Source organism: Cibotium barometz, chromosome 24 (genome assembly GCF_041138505.1).
Source record: "Cibotium barometz isolate CiBa-2024 chromosome 24, ASM4113850v1, whole genome shotgun sequence".
Classification (NCBI taxonomy): domain Eukaryota; kingdom Viridiplantae; phylum Streptophyta; class Polypodiopsida; order Cyatheales; family Cibotiaceae; genus Cibotium; species Cibotium barometz.
The window spans coordinates 26,399,556-26,413,675 of record NC_141069.1 but is presented as its reverse complement, the minus strand read 5'-3'; the positions used below and the strand labels follow the sequence as shown (position 1 = coordinate 26,413,675).

The following is a 14,120-nucleotide window of genomic DNA, read 5'->3' as shown; positions in this document are numbered from 1 at the left end:
TAAGATCTGCTGCCAAGCTGTAATCAAAGAAGTGGCATAAGGGCAACCTAGTATGCGCCCAGTAAAATGACCAAAAATGACGTTCGAGTGATCCAAAACCCAATGACTATAAGCATCTACTTTCATGTGTGCACACATGGCTGCCAACATCTTTGTCCAGGGCTGCGTTCAATGGACAAAGTCAATAAGCAATGTGGCCTTACGTGCTAGCATGTGATAGTGAATGTCGAGAATGTTCAGGCCCCCATGCATTTTTGGTGAGCACACACAAGCACGCTCGAGGAGATGAAGCCCTTTGCGATCCGATTGTGTTCGCCAAAGACAGGCAATGGCACAAGACATAAATGTATCAATCTGCTTACGAGTCCAGGGTGAAACTGAATGTACGCCATGATGATCGACTGGACAATTCGCAAGCGGACATGCAAAGGCCAAGTGGATAGCTTCCAGTAATCAATTTTGCACTTCAATCGAGTCAGCACCCATACCATCTCATCTTTCATAGAAACATCCCAGCCAATCGGGTATCCCAAATGCGTGACCAACTAACCGGGTGGAACAATCTGACCTAGCCAAAGATTAGAATGCCAAAGATAGTGGCAGACTGATAACAGCTTCGACTTTCAAAAATTGACATGCAACCCAACTGCCAGCCCATAAAGCAAAAGGGCATCCATAATCCGTTGCAAATCCGTTGGGGTATTTCTAGGGAAGGAGTCATCATCAACATAGGCTTGTGCCACCAAGTGAGAACCATCCGGCATCGCAATACCATGCAAGCTGTCCTACTTGCTAGGTAAGAATGTTGATATAACAGCAAGGGATGTGTGGCAATGGCATAAAGCAGCGCACTAAGTGGGCAGCCCTGACGTACGGATTTACCCAAGGTCCAAGTGGCCGAAAGTTCCCGACCAAAAATGTATTGAGCAGTACTCCCCTGGTATAGCCAATAAATCACATTTGGCATTTTGGGTCCACCGATCCATCACCCCAGCTATGAAGTCCCAATGGGCAGTGTCAAATGCCTTCGCAATATCTACTTGCATGATGAGGACATCCTGGTCAGTGTACTTGGCATACTCAATACCCATGTAGGCATTTGCTATGTTGTCCATAATTTGCCGCCTGGGAACAAAGCCGTATTGTGCTGGGTGCAATCCCAAGACACACACACACACACACACACGTACATGCATGTATGTACATATATAAAAACATATACATTGATGTAAACATAGACATAGACGACATAAAAGACAAACAGAGGTGATTCGGTGAACGCAAGCAAAAAAAAGTGCGTGTGCGTGTGCGTGTAGACACACACACACTCACACACAAGTATACACCTGCACACCCAAGCACATTTTCAATGCTCTCATTACTTTGTTTGGAAGTTAACTTTGTTTTTTGGTTTTTGTTCTAGCTGTAACTGACAGTAGCCTTTACAGTTGTGCAGCTCTCTGCTTGTATGTGGAACACCTAATGTTGGAAATGGAAAAGGAGATCCATAAACTTCGAGCTGCGATGTACCATTTTAAGAAAAGCTGACATCCTGTATGACATGGCTATGAATGTGGGTAAGATTTCTTTGCATTTGAAATCTCGAGTATATTGGCCAGTCACATCAATACACAAAGGTTGTTAATAGATATAGGCTAAAAATTTGGGTGGGCTGGGAAAGGACAACCAGGATCGCTTCTGTATCACAGGTGGGAATAAGTGTGTGAACAGCCAAAGGAATTTTCTCTTTCATGTACAAAGGATGAGCTTTGTATGTCTCCTTATTATATAATGAATAGAAGATGTGTTGGTCATTCTCCCCACCTCAGGTGCCATGTAGGGACGGCATGATCAAAGGATTGTAATTGTAAGTAGGATTTCTTGGCATGCAACAACACAGCAGCTCAGTGATTTGTGTCTTTGTTGTGGACAAATTTTGGAGCTGGTGTAGTTGTTGTGGGGGGAATCACCCCCTTTTAAAATTCAAAACATTAGAGCTAAATAGGAAAAAGCGAAACATTTTACTGAGGGGAGGTTTTTAGATATAATATATATCTAGTGCATGGCATGTCATTATCTGGCAAATTCTTTTTTCTCTCTCAATCTATCTCCCTTGTAATGAGAGCTATGGGCGCCTAAACATCATCTGTAGTGTTGGGCTAAAGGTTTGCTAATCTATTTACTTTCTTTGCCATAATATGCATGTTCTTACACAGTATCTCACAAATGCCTTTTTTTTCAATGAAGTTTTCAAAACAGATAGCTCTCTCTCTCTCTCTCTCCAATAAGTATAGAAATCTTAGAGTCAAAGACCTAGCTGCAAGAAATTAAAAGAAGAAAATAGTGCAGCATTGGGCGATTGCTGGGCATGTTGCCTTACCTTTGAGCACTCGGCATATTTATTAGATGGTGCCCATAAACTTATTTCTCCTTGTTATGGCTCTAGAAAATTTATAGCTCTACAAACGATTGAAACAAGAAGAAGCAACTTTGTTTCCTATAGAACAACAAGGTCAAATGCAATTTTGGAGCCATCAATGCTTCAGCATTGAGTTGTAATCAAAGTTATTAGCTTGCACTCAACATGTTTTAATCTTGTGTGGAGCTTAGTAGGGCTTGATTCACACATGTAGGCTCACATTGTGGGGAGCACTTGGCACACCAGACGCTAGGACGAAATCCCGATCCAGTCCCTCTCGCACTTTCTCTAGTGAACTTCGCCAATACTACCAACAATCGTTCATCGACTTTCTTATCCAACTTTTGGCTTCGCTTCTTCCTGTTCTGGTGCTTTAGAGTCTGTATCCGAATCCAAGATTGCATTCGAAGTGTCATCCTCTTCTTGGTTGTCATCCGAGGAATCCGAAACGTGCTTATGTTTTCCCTTCTTAGAAGTGCAATTTATCAAGCTGTGCTCAGCACGTTGGGTGGGTCTCTTCCACCAGTGCATCAAAGCCCCCAACAGTGAGATCTACTGAAGCAATAGTTGGTTTCACCTTCTTGCACAATCCATGAACAAACCATTCTTCCATAAGGCTTCAGTTGGCCAATCTGCAGGATCCACCTGACTTCAAAGAGTGCGAAAATGTATTGCATAATCCTCCACTGGCAACAACCACTCCTATGCCAATCGATGCAGCTTATCCAGCACCTAGGACGAGGTCTTATCTTTCCAAAAACAATGAAGGAAAGCATCCCATAGGTCCTCAAAGGTAAGAAAATGATTGGGGCTATATTGAGCACGCCAGTTGGTTGCCTCACCATCAAAAGTGTTGTTGGAGGCATTCTACTTGGTAATTGTGGAAATAGTGGGTGGCATACCATTGGTGCACCAAATATTCTCAAAGTTGGCGATGTGGATATCTGGATTCTTCTTTACTTTGGATACTTCAAGAAAACCCGATGAGTCATTCTAATAGGTGGCACGCGAGAAGGAGACCAAAAACTAACAACATCCGCGCTCAGACAAGCCCATCCAAACTTTCGAAATCACTAACAAATCCCTTGTCGCAGTAGAGTTCTCCTCCCATGCATCATCGGGATCCGAATTGTACTGATTGGCGTTGTCCAAATGATTGTCGTCAACTAGCCCAGTAAGGCAAAATCGCTCCTGGTGAGCAACATAACAATCGTACTGTCCACTACTTTTAGAAAACATATCTCTGCTCATTCCAAAGAGTTTCCAGATCATCCAATTCTTGCTTGGTGTATCAAGATCAAAAAACACAAGCATGCCACTCATTAATGGAAAAAAACATCTATGACATGGAACGGGGAATGCTATGTAAGAATTGATGGCGATAATAACTCAACCCATGGGAAAAATGAATGGTTTGAAATTCAATGCGATCAACAATGTCCCAATGAGACTGGCTAACTGAATAGTGGTGAGCTCAGTGGGACAATAATCAATGTAAGAGAGTGCATAGGAGTTGACAACCATAATCAATGTAAGAGAGTGCATATGCATCGACAACCATAATCCAGACATAAACAGGAACGGAACATGGTGACAGCACATTGCAATGAATGATTTCAACATTACCGGTCTCTAGAAGACCACGGATGATCGCACACTTAGTTGGGAGAGGTAATCTCTCAACCAGTGTGAAATCCATGCATGGAAAAGAACATGCTAGAAAACAAACAAAACCAAATGAACAAAAGGAAATGGAACACAATAGAATCGCCAAAGTGTTGGTAGAAAGCTAACGCCTACCATTATTCATATTAACATGTTACAAATAAAGAACATAAACAATTAACAGCACAAACAAAAGAAAACAAAAGACAAGTAGTCGGCAAACCATTTGTATATGCGTTAGTTGCTGCTTCTCTGAGTACACATATGCTTCCAAGTGACTATGCTTTGCGCCATAAGATGTTAACAGTTGTGATACAGAGCGACACATACTTCAAGTATGCCGGTTGAATAATAAATAAGAACAAATGCATAACTATTTGACGGAGAATTATTGACTAAGGGTAATTATGGGTTATCAACATGTAACATGCACACTCCTTCGTGAAATCCCAAGTATCCTTCAGTACAATTGGCTACCATAGTCCTACTTGCATTATCATTTTGCATGTGATATCACCTCCAAGTTTACCATTACTGATGCCTTGATGAGCTTCCATAAGAATGGCTTGATGTTCATGACTAGGCACACATCTATGGAGTATTTGATCGATTTCCATTTTACATAACTAATCAACTACCAATGTAAACATTTTTCTTTTTAGTACAATTTTTTGCAATAATATCTTACCACGTTTTTATGATGCATTGCCTACCATATAAAGGTCAGCATATCATAATAATACCAATTTCCTTCATATTGTTCGACTGTTTTTCTAAACAGTTTGCGTTCATCGGATGATTTAATACTCCGGATTCTATAGGCTCTCCATTGTAGAAAGGAAGTCTACCACTACATGTTCACTTCTTGGGGTGTGTAATAATGTGAAATCAAACTCTTGTAGGAGTAACATACACCACCAACTTGCCCATGTATGGCTTATCAAGCTAGGTGCACCTTACCTTTTGATAGAGAAACAACTATATAAGCTCTATAAAGATGATTTGCTAAGGAGATGTATATGAGAGGATGAATTTGTAAATGTTTAGAAGAAGCGCACTAGAATTACAGGATGACATTTTGCTAGTGAGGTGATTGCATCTCGCAATGTTATCAAATAGGCTTATATTGGCCAACATTGTTTGGTGATACCATAGAATTTCTTAAAGGAATTAAACGTTATTGAAGTGGTCATGTCATGGAATTTATCAAAGGATGTGAGGAGTGTTAATGAGTTTTTATGCCACATGCCAGTTACACTCACACTAATCATAGTCACACAACCTTTTGAAAAATGGAAATTGACTTTGTAGAACCTATCAATCTTACCATGCACCACATACTCAAGCATGTTACATCATTATGGCTATGTACTATTTCACTAAATAATCAAAGGCCAGGGCCTCTAAGGTAGACATTCCTAAATTTTTGTATGAGCAAGTTATTTCTAAATTTGGATGCCCGTTAGAGCTTATAATTGATGAAGGATCACATTTTATTAAGTGCGGTTATTGAATGCCTCATGAAGGGTTTCTTGGTTATGCAGCATATTATCCACAAGCTAATAGCTACCCCGAGAGCACTAACACAATGTTATGTGCAATTCTCTTTAAAGAATTTAAACCCTTGATGGTATCAAGATGGAAGGATACATCAATGGGAGTAAAATAAAAAAAGTAGTATGTTTCCCTAACCCAAGATATGCTAGTCACATACATAAGAAACAACTAGAGGGACAAGAGAAGGAAACAAGCCTGAGGTGAAGTTAAAGCTCTTAAGGTCAAAGCAATTGAGGTTTCAAAATAAAACATTACATGTAAGCATGGTTATGCTCACTTATTTGGAAGGTGAGGACTTAGACATTGAACCACTTAGGCTGAAGGTTGGTATATATATATATATATGGTAACCATCCTCTACCATTGCTTTAATCAACAAGGGGGCTACTCACAAGTGGCTCTCATACGAAACATGGGAGCCTTTGGGTAAACGAGACTTCGAATTGATAAATGATGCTAAAGTCCAAAGTGTTAGTTCATGTATGGTGAAGGCTAAAAATTTTTCAACGTTAATATTTCCATCAGAAATACTCCCTTAGCCAAAAAGGTTTATGCATGTAGGAATAATGGAAGAGCATGTGTTGTTGGGAGACTTTGGGTAAGCGAGACCTTAAATTGATAAATGGTGCTAAAGTCTAAATGTTAATATTTCCATCAGAAATACTACCTTAGCCAATATGGTTCATGCATAGGAATAATGGAAGAGAATGTGTTCTTAGGAGGGACTTGGATTAGTGCAACCAAATTATGCCATGCTAGGAGAACCACTCAACTAAAAAGGGAAGGTGACACAATCACAATGCTACTATTTGAGATCGACCAAAGCAGTGCCGTTGCCCTACATACTTCATATAAGTCTATTGCTTCAGCTTAGTCCCCAAGATGGTCAAAGTGATCAGGAAGAACTATTTTCTAGGGAGAAGATGTCAATAAATGAACCAAGACCCCTGAAGTCAGACTCAAATAAATCATCGACACAGGTTAGAAAACATCATCTACAATCACAAGGATATTATAGAGGAGAGAAGAAGATGTGGATATCAAAGTATCCAAGGAAGCTATCTTCAAGAAGATTCTAGGAAACACCAACAATTGAAGTAAACCTTAACACTGACCTCGCAAAAAAAATCATGCTCACAACATGCACACCCTAAGAAGGACACCTTAAGGAGGATCAAAGAAATGCTAGGGGTGCTAGTGAAAAGGATATAATAGAGGAGAAAAGAAGATGTGGATATACCAAAAAAGGAAGCTATTTTCAAGAATATTCTACGAAACAGGAACAAATTGAGGCAAGCTTAAACAAGGACCTCACAACAAAAATTACACTCACAACATGCCCACCCTAAGGACACCTTAAGGAGGATCAAAGCAATGTTGGGGGTGCTATTGACAAACCTAGAAGCTCAAGGTTACTATGAAGGTATAACTAAAATTTGGACTAATAAGCAAAAAGAAGACCAAGGGAGGAGTTGTTCGTTCTAGTGAACCCAAAGAATGGTTATCACCAAAGAATGGAAACCCTAAGGGTAAGGAAAAATTTAATGCTAATAAGAAACCACAAGAACCTCAATAAATGTGGAGATAAAAGCCACAAGAAGCTTCTCACAAAAAAACACCAATCAATAGGAAGAATCACATAATGAGTAAAACAAGTAATGCCACTATACACCTGCTATGAAGGAAAGATGAAAGTGGCAAAAATACAAGAAAGCCACAAGAAGATTCTCACCAAAAAATTACCAATCAACAGGAAGAATCACATAATGGAGTTCAAAAAATAATCCCACTATACACCTGCTCTAAAGGAAAGAAGAAAGTGGTAGAAATACAAGGACCCAGCCTTCATAAAGGGAAGGAACTCCAAACACCTATTGCACTTTCTATGAACACCTATGGACACCTTGGTACACTTGAAAGAAGAAGAGCTACAATGTTCCAAGATTAAGCTAGAGAAAGTTCATTAACACTTATCATCAAACTCCAAGGGACCAGGGGAACATCCAAGTATAATTGGGTATAATCACCCAAGGAACATCATGGTGGTGCCAACAATAAGACACTAACCTGAAAAAGAACAAAAAATATAGATGTGAAAAAAACAGTCGTTTTTCATGCCATGAGAAACATGGATATTTTTACATCACCAGGTTGAACACAATGCACCTCTACTGAAGATCCCCACAACCTCTCCATCAACTCTAAATCACTCAATAGAAAAATCTAAAGGGATTTTTCACACCATGAAAAATGTGGAGATTTTTAGGCCTTGAAAATCTAATGAAAAGATTGTTGTGAATACATCATAAACAACACAAGATTGTTATGAGCTAACTATATACACCATGAAAAACAATTTGGTTTCTCAGGCCATGAAAAACCAAAGTGGATTTTCATGCCACATAAAAAATTCACAAGAAAATTTTCAACTTCACTATTGATTACACATACATCTAATTGACCATGTTAATGATTGCGCCCACATCTAATTGCCCATGTCAATTAACTAAATCCCTTTCGAATGCCTCACCATTCAAAGTAAGGCAAACCCTATTTTCTCATCTCTCATACATCACAATAACCCCCTAGATCATGTTGAAAGCCAAAAATTAACTTTCAGTTCTATTATGAAAAACTATGTTTTTCCATGCCTTAAAAATCAACCTAGTTTGTCATGCTAGAAAAATACGAAGATTTAACTTTTTAAGATTAATCTCTAACCTTTATTGACACCAACTAACCCTTCCCCATGCTTCACACAACTCATAAATACGTTCACCATGAAAAACAAAGTTTTTCACATTGAAAAACCAACCTTAGTTTTTTCATTCAACAAAAATCTCACATGAAAAACCAACCTTGGTTTTTCTCGTCAACAAAAATTACATTAAAAAATTGATCAATGCATACCATAGTCTCTACTCTTAATGGCTGAGCTAATAAAAACATTGATACTCAATCTCGCCGCCGTGAAAAACTAAAACATTTACTCTTAATGGTTGAGCTCATAAAAACTAATACATTTATACTCTTGATGGTTGAGCTCCTGAAAACACTTATACTCAATCACCATGAAAAACTAAGTTCGTCACGTCATGAAAAACCAACCTTGGGTTTGCACACCAAGGCTGGTTTTTCACACCAACATAAAATCTCAAAAAAGTGTTCCCATGCCTCTCATAGTGTTATGTTATACATTAATGAGCTAAGAATCATAAAAAGCTTATTTTTGTTCACCGTGAAAACTAAGTTTTTCATGCCATGAAAAACAAACCCTAGTTTTTCACCCCATCTAAGAAAATCATCAACAGGAAGAAAGATTCTAGTCACAAGCATGACTTACTAAAATGGTGAAATCAACTAATTTTACATCGCCATTAAAAACGTTTGGTTCTTCACGTTGCAAATAAGAGACATAAATTACATAGTGAAAAGGCCACTAACATCTGAATCTATCATTCTAGGAAACATCTCAGTTTCTGCACTAACACTTGTTAAGGATGAACCACCACATCTACTTCTAAGCCCCTCACCTAAATATAGTAAGCCAAAACCTCGACACGGAACAGATTCACAAAAAAGTAAGCATGGCTTGTTGGCTTCTATCAGGCTACTATTTATAAGGATGACTTGTTAATTTACTTTTCTAATAGGATGGGCTTGGGACTAGAGCATGGGTCCCAAAAAAGTAGAGAAGATCGCCTCTAACTATGAGTCCCTAGATTCACACCAAATAACATTAAGAGGAGAACACAGAAGAAACCCACATCTAAGTGCCCCATATCTGAATGTCCACACCAAATAAGCCGAAGAAGAGAAGGAATAAGAAAGCCACATTTAGGTCTGAGAAGAAAACACTTGGGTCCCAAGAAAGCAAAGGAGAGTGCCTCTAACTATGAGTCCCTAAATTCAAGCATCCACACCAAATAAACCAAACAGGAGAAGACAAAATAAAGCCACATACAAGTGTCCCCATATCTAAATGTCCACACCAAATAAGCCAAAGAGGAGAAGGCATAAGAAAGCCACATTTAAGTCTCAAAAGAAGACACACTTGGGTCCCTACATGGACTAGGTTACATTGTAAAGAGTACAGTTCACACCCCCAAAGGCAAAGGCAAAGCGTAATTCTAGTATCATTCTCAAGAATATCCCCTAATCCTAGAAGACCCAAATGTCAAGGCTAACTAGCAAGCAATTGGGGTAAACAGGTATGCAGAGTAACTCTCCAAGCACATCAACCTGCACTTATGTGTAGATTTTTTAAAGAATTATGACCAGGACACCAAGATAGATGAGGTCACTCAACTATATGGCATTAAAACCAAAATTATGATCAAGGAGAACGATATAAGCAGAGGTCACAGTGAAGAGGACAACACACAACTCAAGTTGATGACAAGTGACTATAACACACCTAGGCTAAGGCTACAAAGTGGTATGAAGGATGTCCGCAGTCCGGCAAGACGGATGAAGTCGATGGAGTAGGTGGCATCTCCTGGTAGAATCTCCTCTCTCTGGGAGATGCCCATTAGAGTGTTAATCGGTGCCTTCAATGCTGGTGCATGCACCGCCCTTTGTGTCTGTTGTGGTGCACCTCCACTCTTTGTGTATGTTTTGGTGCGCCAGGGATTTTATATTCACGTGATCACAAAAATTTTTTTGTTAATAACATGTGTGAACATGTTATTAACATGTTCACATGTTAACATGTTCACAAAAAAGCCGGTGGCAAGCGACCTGGTAACCGGGAAAAATCCCGCCGGGCTTTTCTGTACCCCGGCGGGCCCGCCGGGCTTTTGCTGTACCCCGACGGGTCCCGGAGGGGTCGTCACATATCCCGACGGGGTACATTTTTCTATATATATGGGCCCGGGGGGCCCTTTGGGATTTCATTGCTGACAGCATACACAGGTAATAAAAACTTGTGTGTGTGTGTGTGTGTGTGTGTATGTGGGTGTGTTCGTGCGGGCAGCCGCCCACCACTGTCGCAATGCGCGGCAGGATGTGGGTGGTCCGCCACACGAGGGATGTGTGTGTGGGTGAGTTCGTGCGGGCAGCCGCCCATTGTCGCAATGCGCGGCAGGATTTGGGTGGCCCGCCACACAACTGGTGTGTGTGTGTAAGGCCATTCTTCGGAATGGTGCTTACCCTGGGGCACTTAGTCGGTAACGCGGCTAGTCTGTGTCCTATGGTAAGTATGGCACGTCGTAGCGGTACTAGTCGGTAACGCGGCAAGCATAGTATCGTTATGGCGATGTCACCTTCCCTTCCCTTCCCTTTGTCAAATGCGGATATATGGTCGGTAACGCGGCCAGTGTATGTTCGTATCTTATTGAAATTCCCATAGAATCGGGCGGCATTTTGTCGTTAACACGGCAAGTTGGTGTCGTCCGCTAGTGCATAAAATGTTTTTTGCATATTGCGGCATTTGATCGTTAACGCGGTCGAAAAAGTGTCGTAAATTTGCTTGCGTATTTCGGCATATGATCGTTAACGCGGTCGAATAAATGTCGTAAATTTGTTTGATTTGACTTGTATTGTTTTTATTGTGTTTGATCCATGCGATACTTGGTTGCTAACGCGGCATTAGTATTTCAAGGATCAAAGTTTACATCATATTGTCTAAACGTTTTATTTTATAATATCGTGATTCGTAACTCGAAAAATATGAATCTCTCTCTTCTTACCCCCCTCTCTCTCTCATGATACACTTCACAACTCTTTCTCTATCTCTCTCATGATTCACTTCACAACACGATAGATGTGTAGATAATGATTTTTTTTTATTTTTCTTAAAATACACATAATTTTTAATAATTTCTTTTTTCCCCCTCTATTTACTTAAAAATTAAAACAATACATTATTTTTCTCTTTAGGAACTCACAAAAACATTAAAAATGACATTTAATGTTTCTTTTCTCTATCTGTCACAACTCTCTCTTCCTCTCCTCTCTCTCTCTCTCTCTCATGATACACTTCACAATTCTCTCTCTCTCTCTCTCTCTCGCAATGATACACTTCACAACTCTTTCTCTCTCTCTCTCTCATGATACACTTCACATCTCTCTCTATCACGATAGGTATGTAGATGAGGAGTGCTTTAGGATTACAAAACATTATTTTTCTCTCTTTAGGAACTCACAAAACTATAAAAAATGTCATTTAATTTTTCCTCTCTCTATCTGTCACACCTCTCTCTTCCTTCCCCCCTCTCTCTCTCTCTCATTCGATAATGTATACACTTCGTAAGTAATAATGCGCTTGTTGCGGTTGTCCCACGTTCGATAATGTATTGCATGATGTTGAGTTCAGTAATATTGTTTGATATATTCTGTTTTTGATTGATCATTGATAAGTAATGATACACTTATTGCTGTTTTCTCACGTTTGATGATGTATTGGATGATGTTGAGTTCATTAAAATTATTTGATATTCCGTTTTTGTACGAACATTGACGATATTGATATACTTGTTGCTGTTCTCTCACGTTTGCTTGATGTTTATTTCAGTAATGTTTGATATTCTGTTTTTTTGTTTGTTTAGTGACATTTGCTAGATTTACGAAGACGATCAACATGCTTTCTCCCGAAGAGCGCAAAATTATTCTGCGAGCAATTCGCGTTGAAGCGGTCATCACGGTATCACAATGTACTGATGATGTCGTCAAAAAGATCAACGAGTCTGAGATACTCATGCGAGATCTCATAGACCAAATATGGGAAAATGCACAGCGTCGGCTTCGAAGCGGAGGCAACGCTGAGCTGCTAGATAGACAGAAGATAGCAGATTTCAACCATCAGCACATAACACGAACCATTTTGGGGAGCATGCGAGTAGCGTGCAGTGATCTTAGAGATGCTGCCCCGCCTGAAGCCAACATGCAACGTCTACAGTTATGGGACGTTGTATGGAGCGAGCAAAGGGCCAAGAGCAAGCGCATGAAGGCGTTGGATGCAGAGTCCCTCCCCAAAAGAGTGCGAATTGCCCAGGACGTTGCTGCAACGTCCAGTCAGGCGGATGCAAGTGGTACAGGTGTCATTAATCGTACCATCTACAATTCTATGTGCACACATCTTATTGGCATCCCGCACGAAGCTCTTCACGAAGGACGAACAATTGGCTCCGGTGTGTTTGGAACAGTAAAAGAGTATGCAATTAAAGGAATATCATTTTTACCGGAGCACATCACTTTTTGCGGAAAGCACTACAAAGGAGAAGGCAGCGCGAAGTTCGAGAGCTTCCAAGCAGAGCAGGGTATGCAAGTGCTACATCCATCGATTGTCCGATGTATTGCCTTTACAAAAGAGGCTCCTTGGATCACAATTTTCCCGTACTATAATGGCGGCGCTCTTGGTGATACTCTTCTGAAGGTTCCCTTCAGATTCAGTGAGTTCACCAGAGCCATTTTTCGTTTGGATCGAGGATGGAGACAACCCCCGCCTGATAATATCCCTTTAGGTCATCTAGAACTTTCAAAAATAAAAGAGGTAGTAATAAATATGCCACATATTATGCATGCCCTGGTGGAAGGGGTAGCGGCAGCACATATGGCAGGTATTGTACATACCGACCTACATCCTTTTAATGTAGTGTTGGATTATACAAAAGAGCTAAAGCCACGCATAGATATTATCGATTGGGGGTTGCTGCTGAGAGCGCCCAAAAAACGGGTGTCTCTCAATTTTGTTTTTGAAGCAGACAAGAACCCGGAGAAGGTGGCACAGGCAGTCTCCTACGCAGACAGAGAGCGAAATAAACGGCCGTGGATAGCCCCAGAGCTTTATGATCCATTTTTGGCAGATGCATACACTCCTGCATCTGACGTTTTTGCCTTGGGATATTTATTACAAACTTTATATGACTTCTGGAAGAAAGTGCAAGAGTTGTGGATGGATAATAGTTCCCATGACAAAGTTACCATGGATACTATTATTCATAGAGTCAAAAATTGGATGTTCCTGCCTAATCGCGATGAGCGAAAATCAATTTTGCAAGTAGTTGAATTTTTTAGATCACTAAATACTGACACTACGAGGGCACAACGTCCTCTTGTAGAGCTATCGGTGGCATTCACCCCAACTTTGTAATAATACAGTACCAAGGGATTAAGTTTCAGGAATGGCATTTTGTTTCTCTCTTCAAAATTTGATGTGTCCAATGTTTCAAAATTTTGTTTCTCTCTTCATTGAGTCTTTGCAACATCTCTCTCCTCCTGTGGTGTTTAAGTTTATGTTTCCTCTTCAAAATTCGATGTGCGAGCATTGTTTGAAGTGTTTTTGGAGTCAAGTGGATACACTTCATCGAGTCTTTGCAATACATATCTCCTCTCGTGGTGTTTGACTTTAAGATTTTGAGATTATGGTCAATTTATCTTACGTTGATCTTTACAGTTCATTAAAATCCTAAAGTCATTTACGTTCATGCAGATATGGAGCAGGCGCAAGCGAACGAGCATCAGGAGTTAGCCAAGAAGG

The 14,120-nt window shown here is 40.1% G+C and overlaps 1 protein-coding gene across 8 annotated transcripts in view; it reads left to right on the top strand.

Moving 5' to 3' along the window:
- The window catches only part of LOC147625090 (histone-lysine N-methyltransferase), a 100,116-nt gene extending 98,090 nt beyond the window's left edge, over positions 1-2,026 (top strand). For 3 of the 8 annotated variants that reach the window (XM_086818353.1, XM_086818350.1, XM_086818349.1), the window contains one exon: positions 1,424-2,026. In XM_086818353.1, coding sequence (XP_086674479.1) covers positions 1,424-1,548 — 125 coding nt within the window. In that variant the 3' untranslated portion in view covers positions 1,549-2,026. The remainder of the gene's footprint in view (positions 1-1,423) is intronic. The other 5 variants (XM_086818347.1, XM_086818346.1, XM_086818352.1 and 2 more) reach the window with 2 other exon arrangements.
- The last annotated feature ends 12,094 nt before the right edge of the window (positions 2,027-14,120 follow it).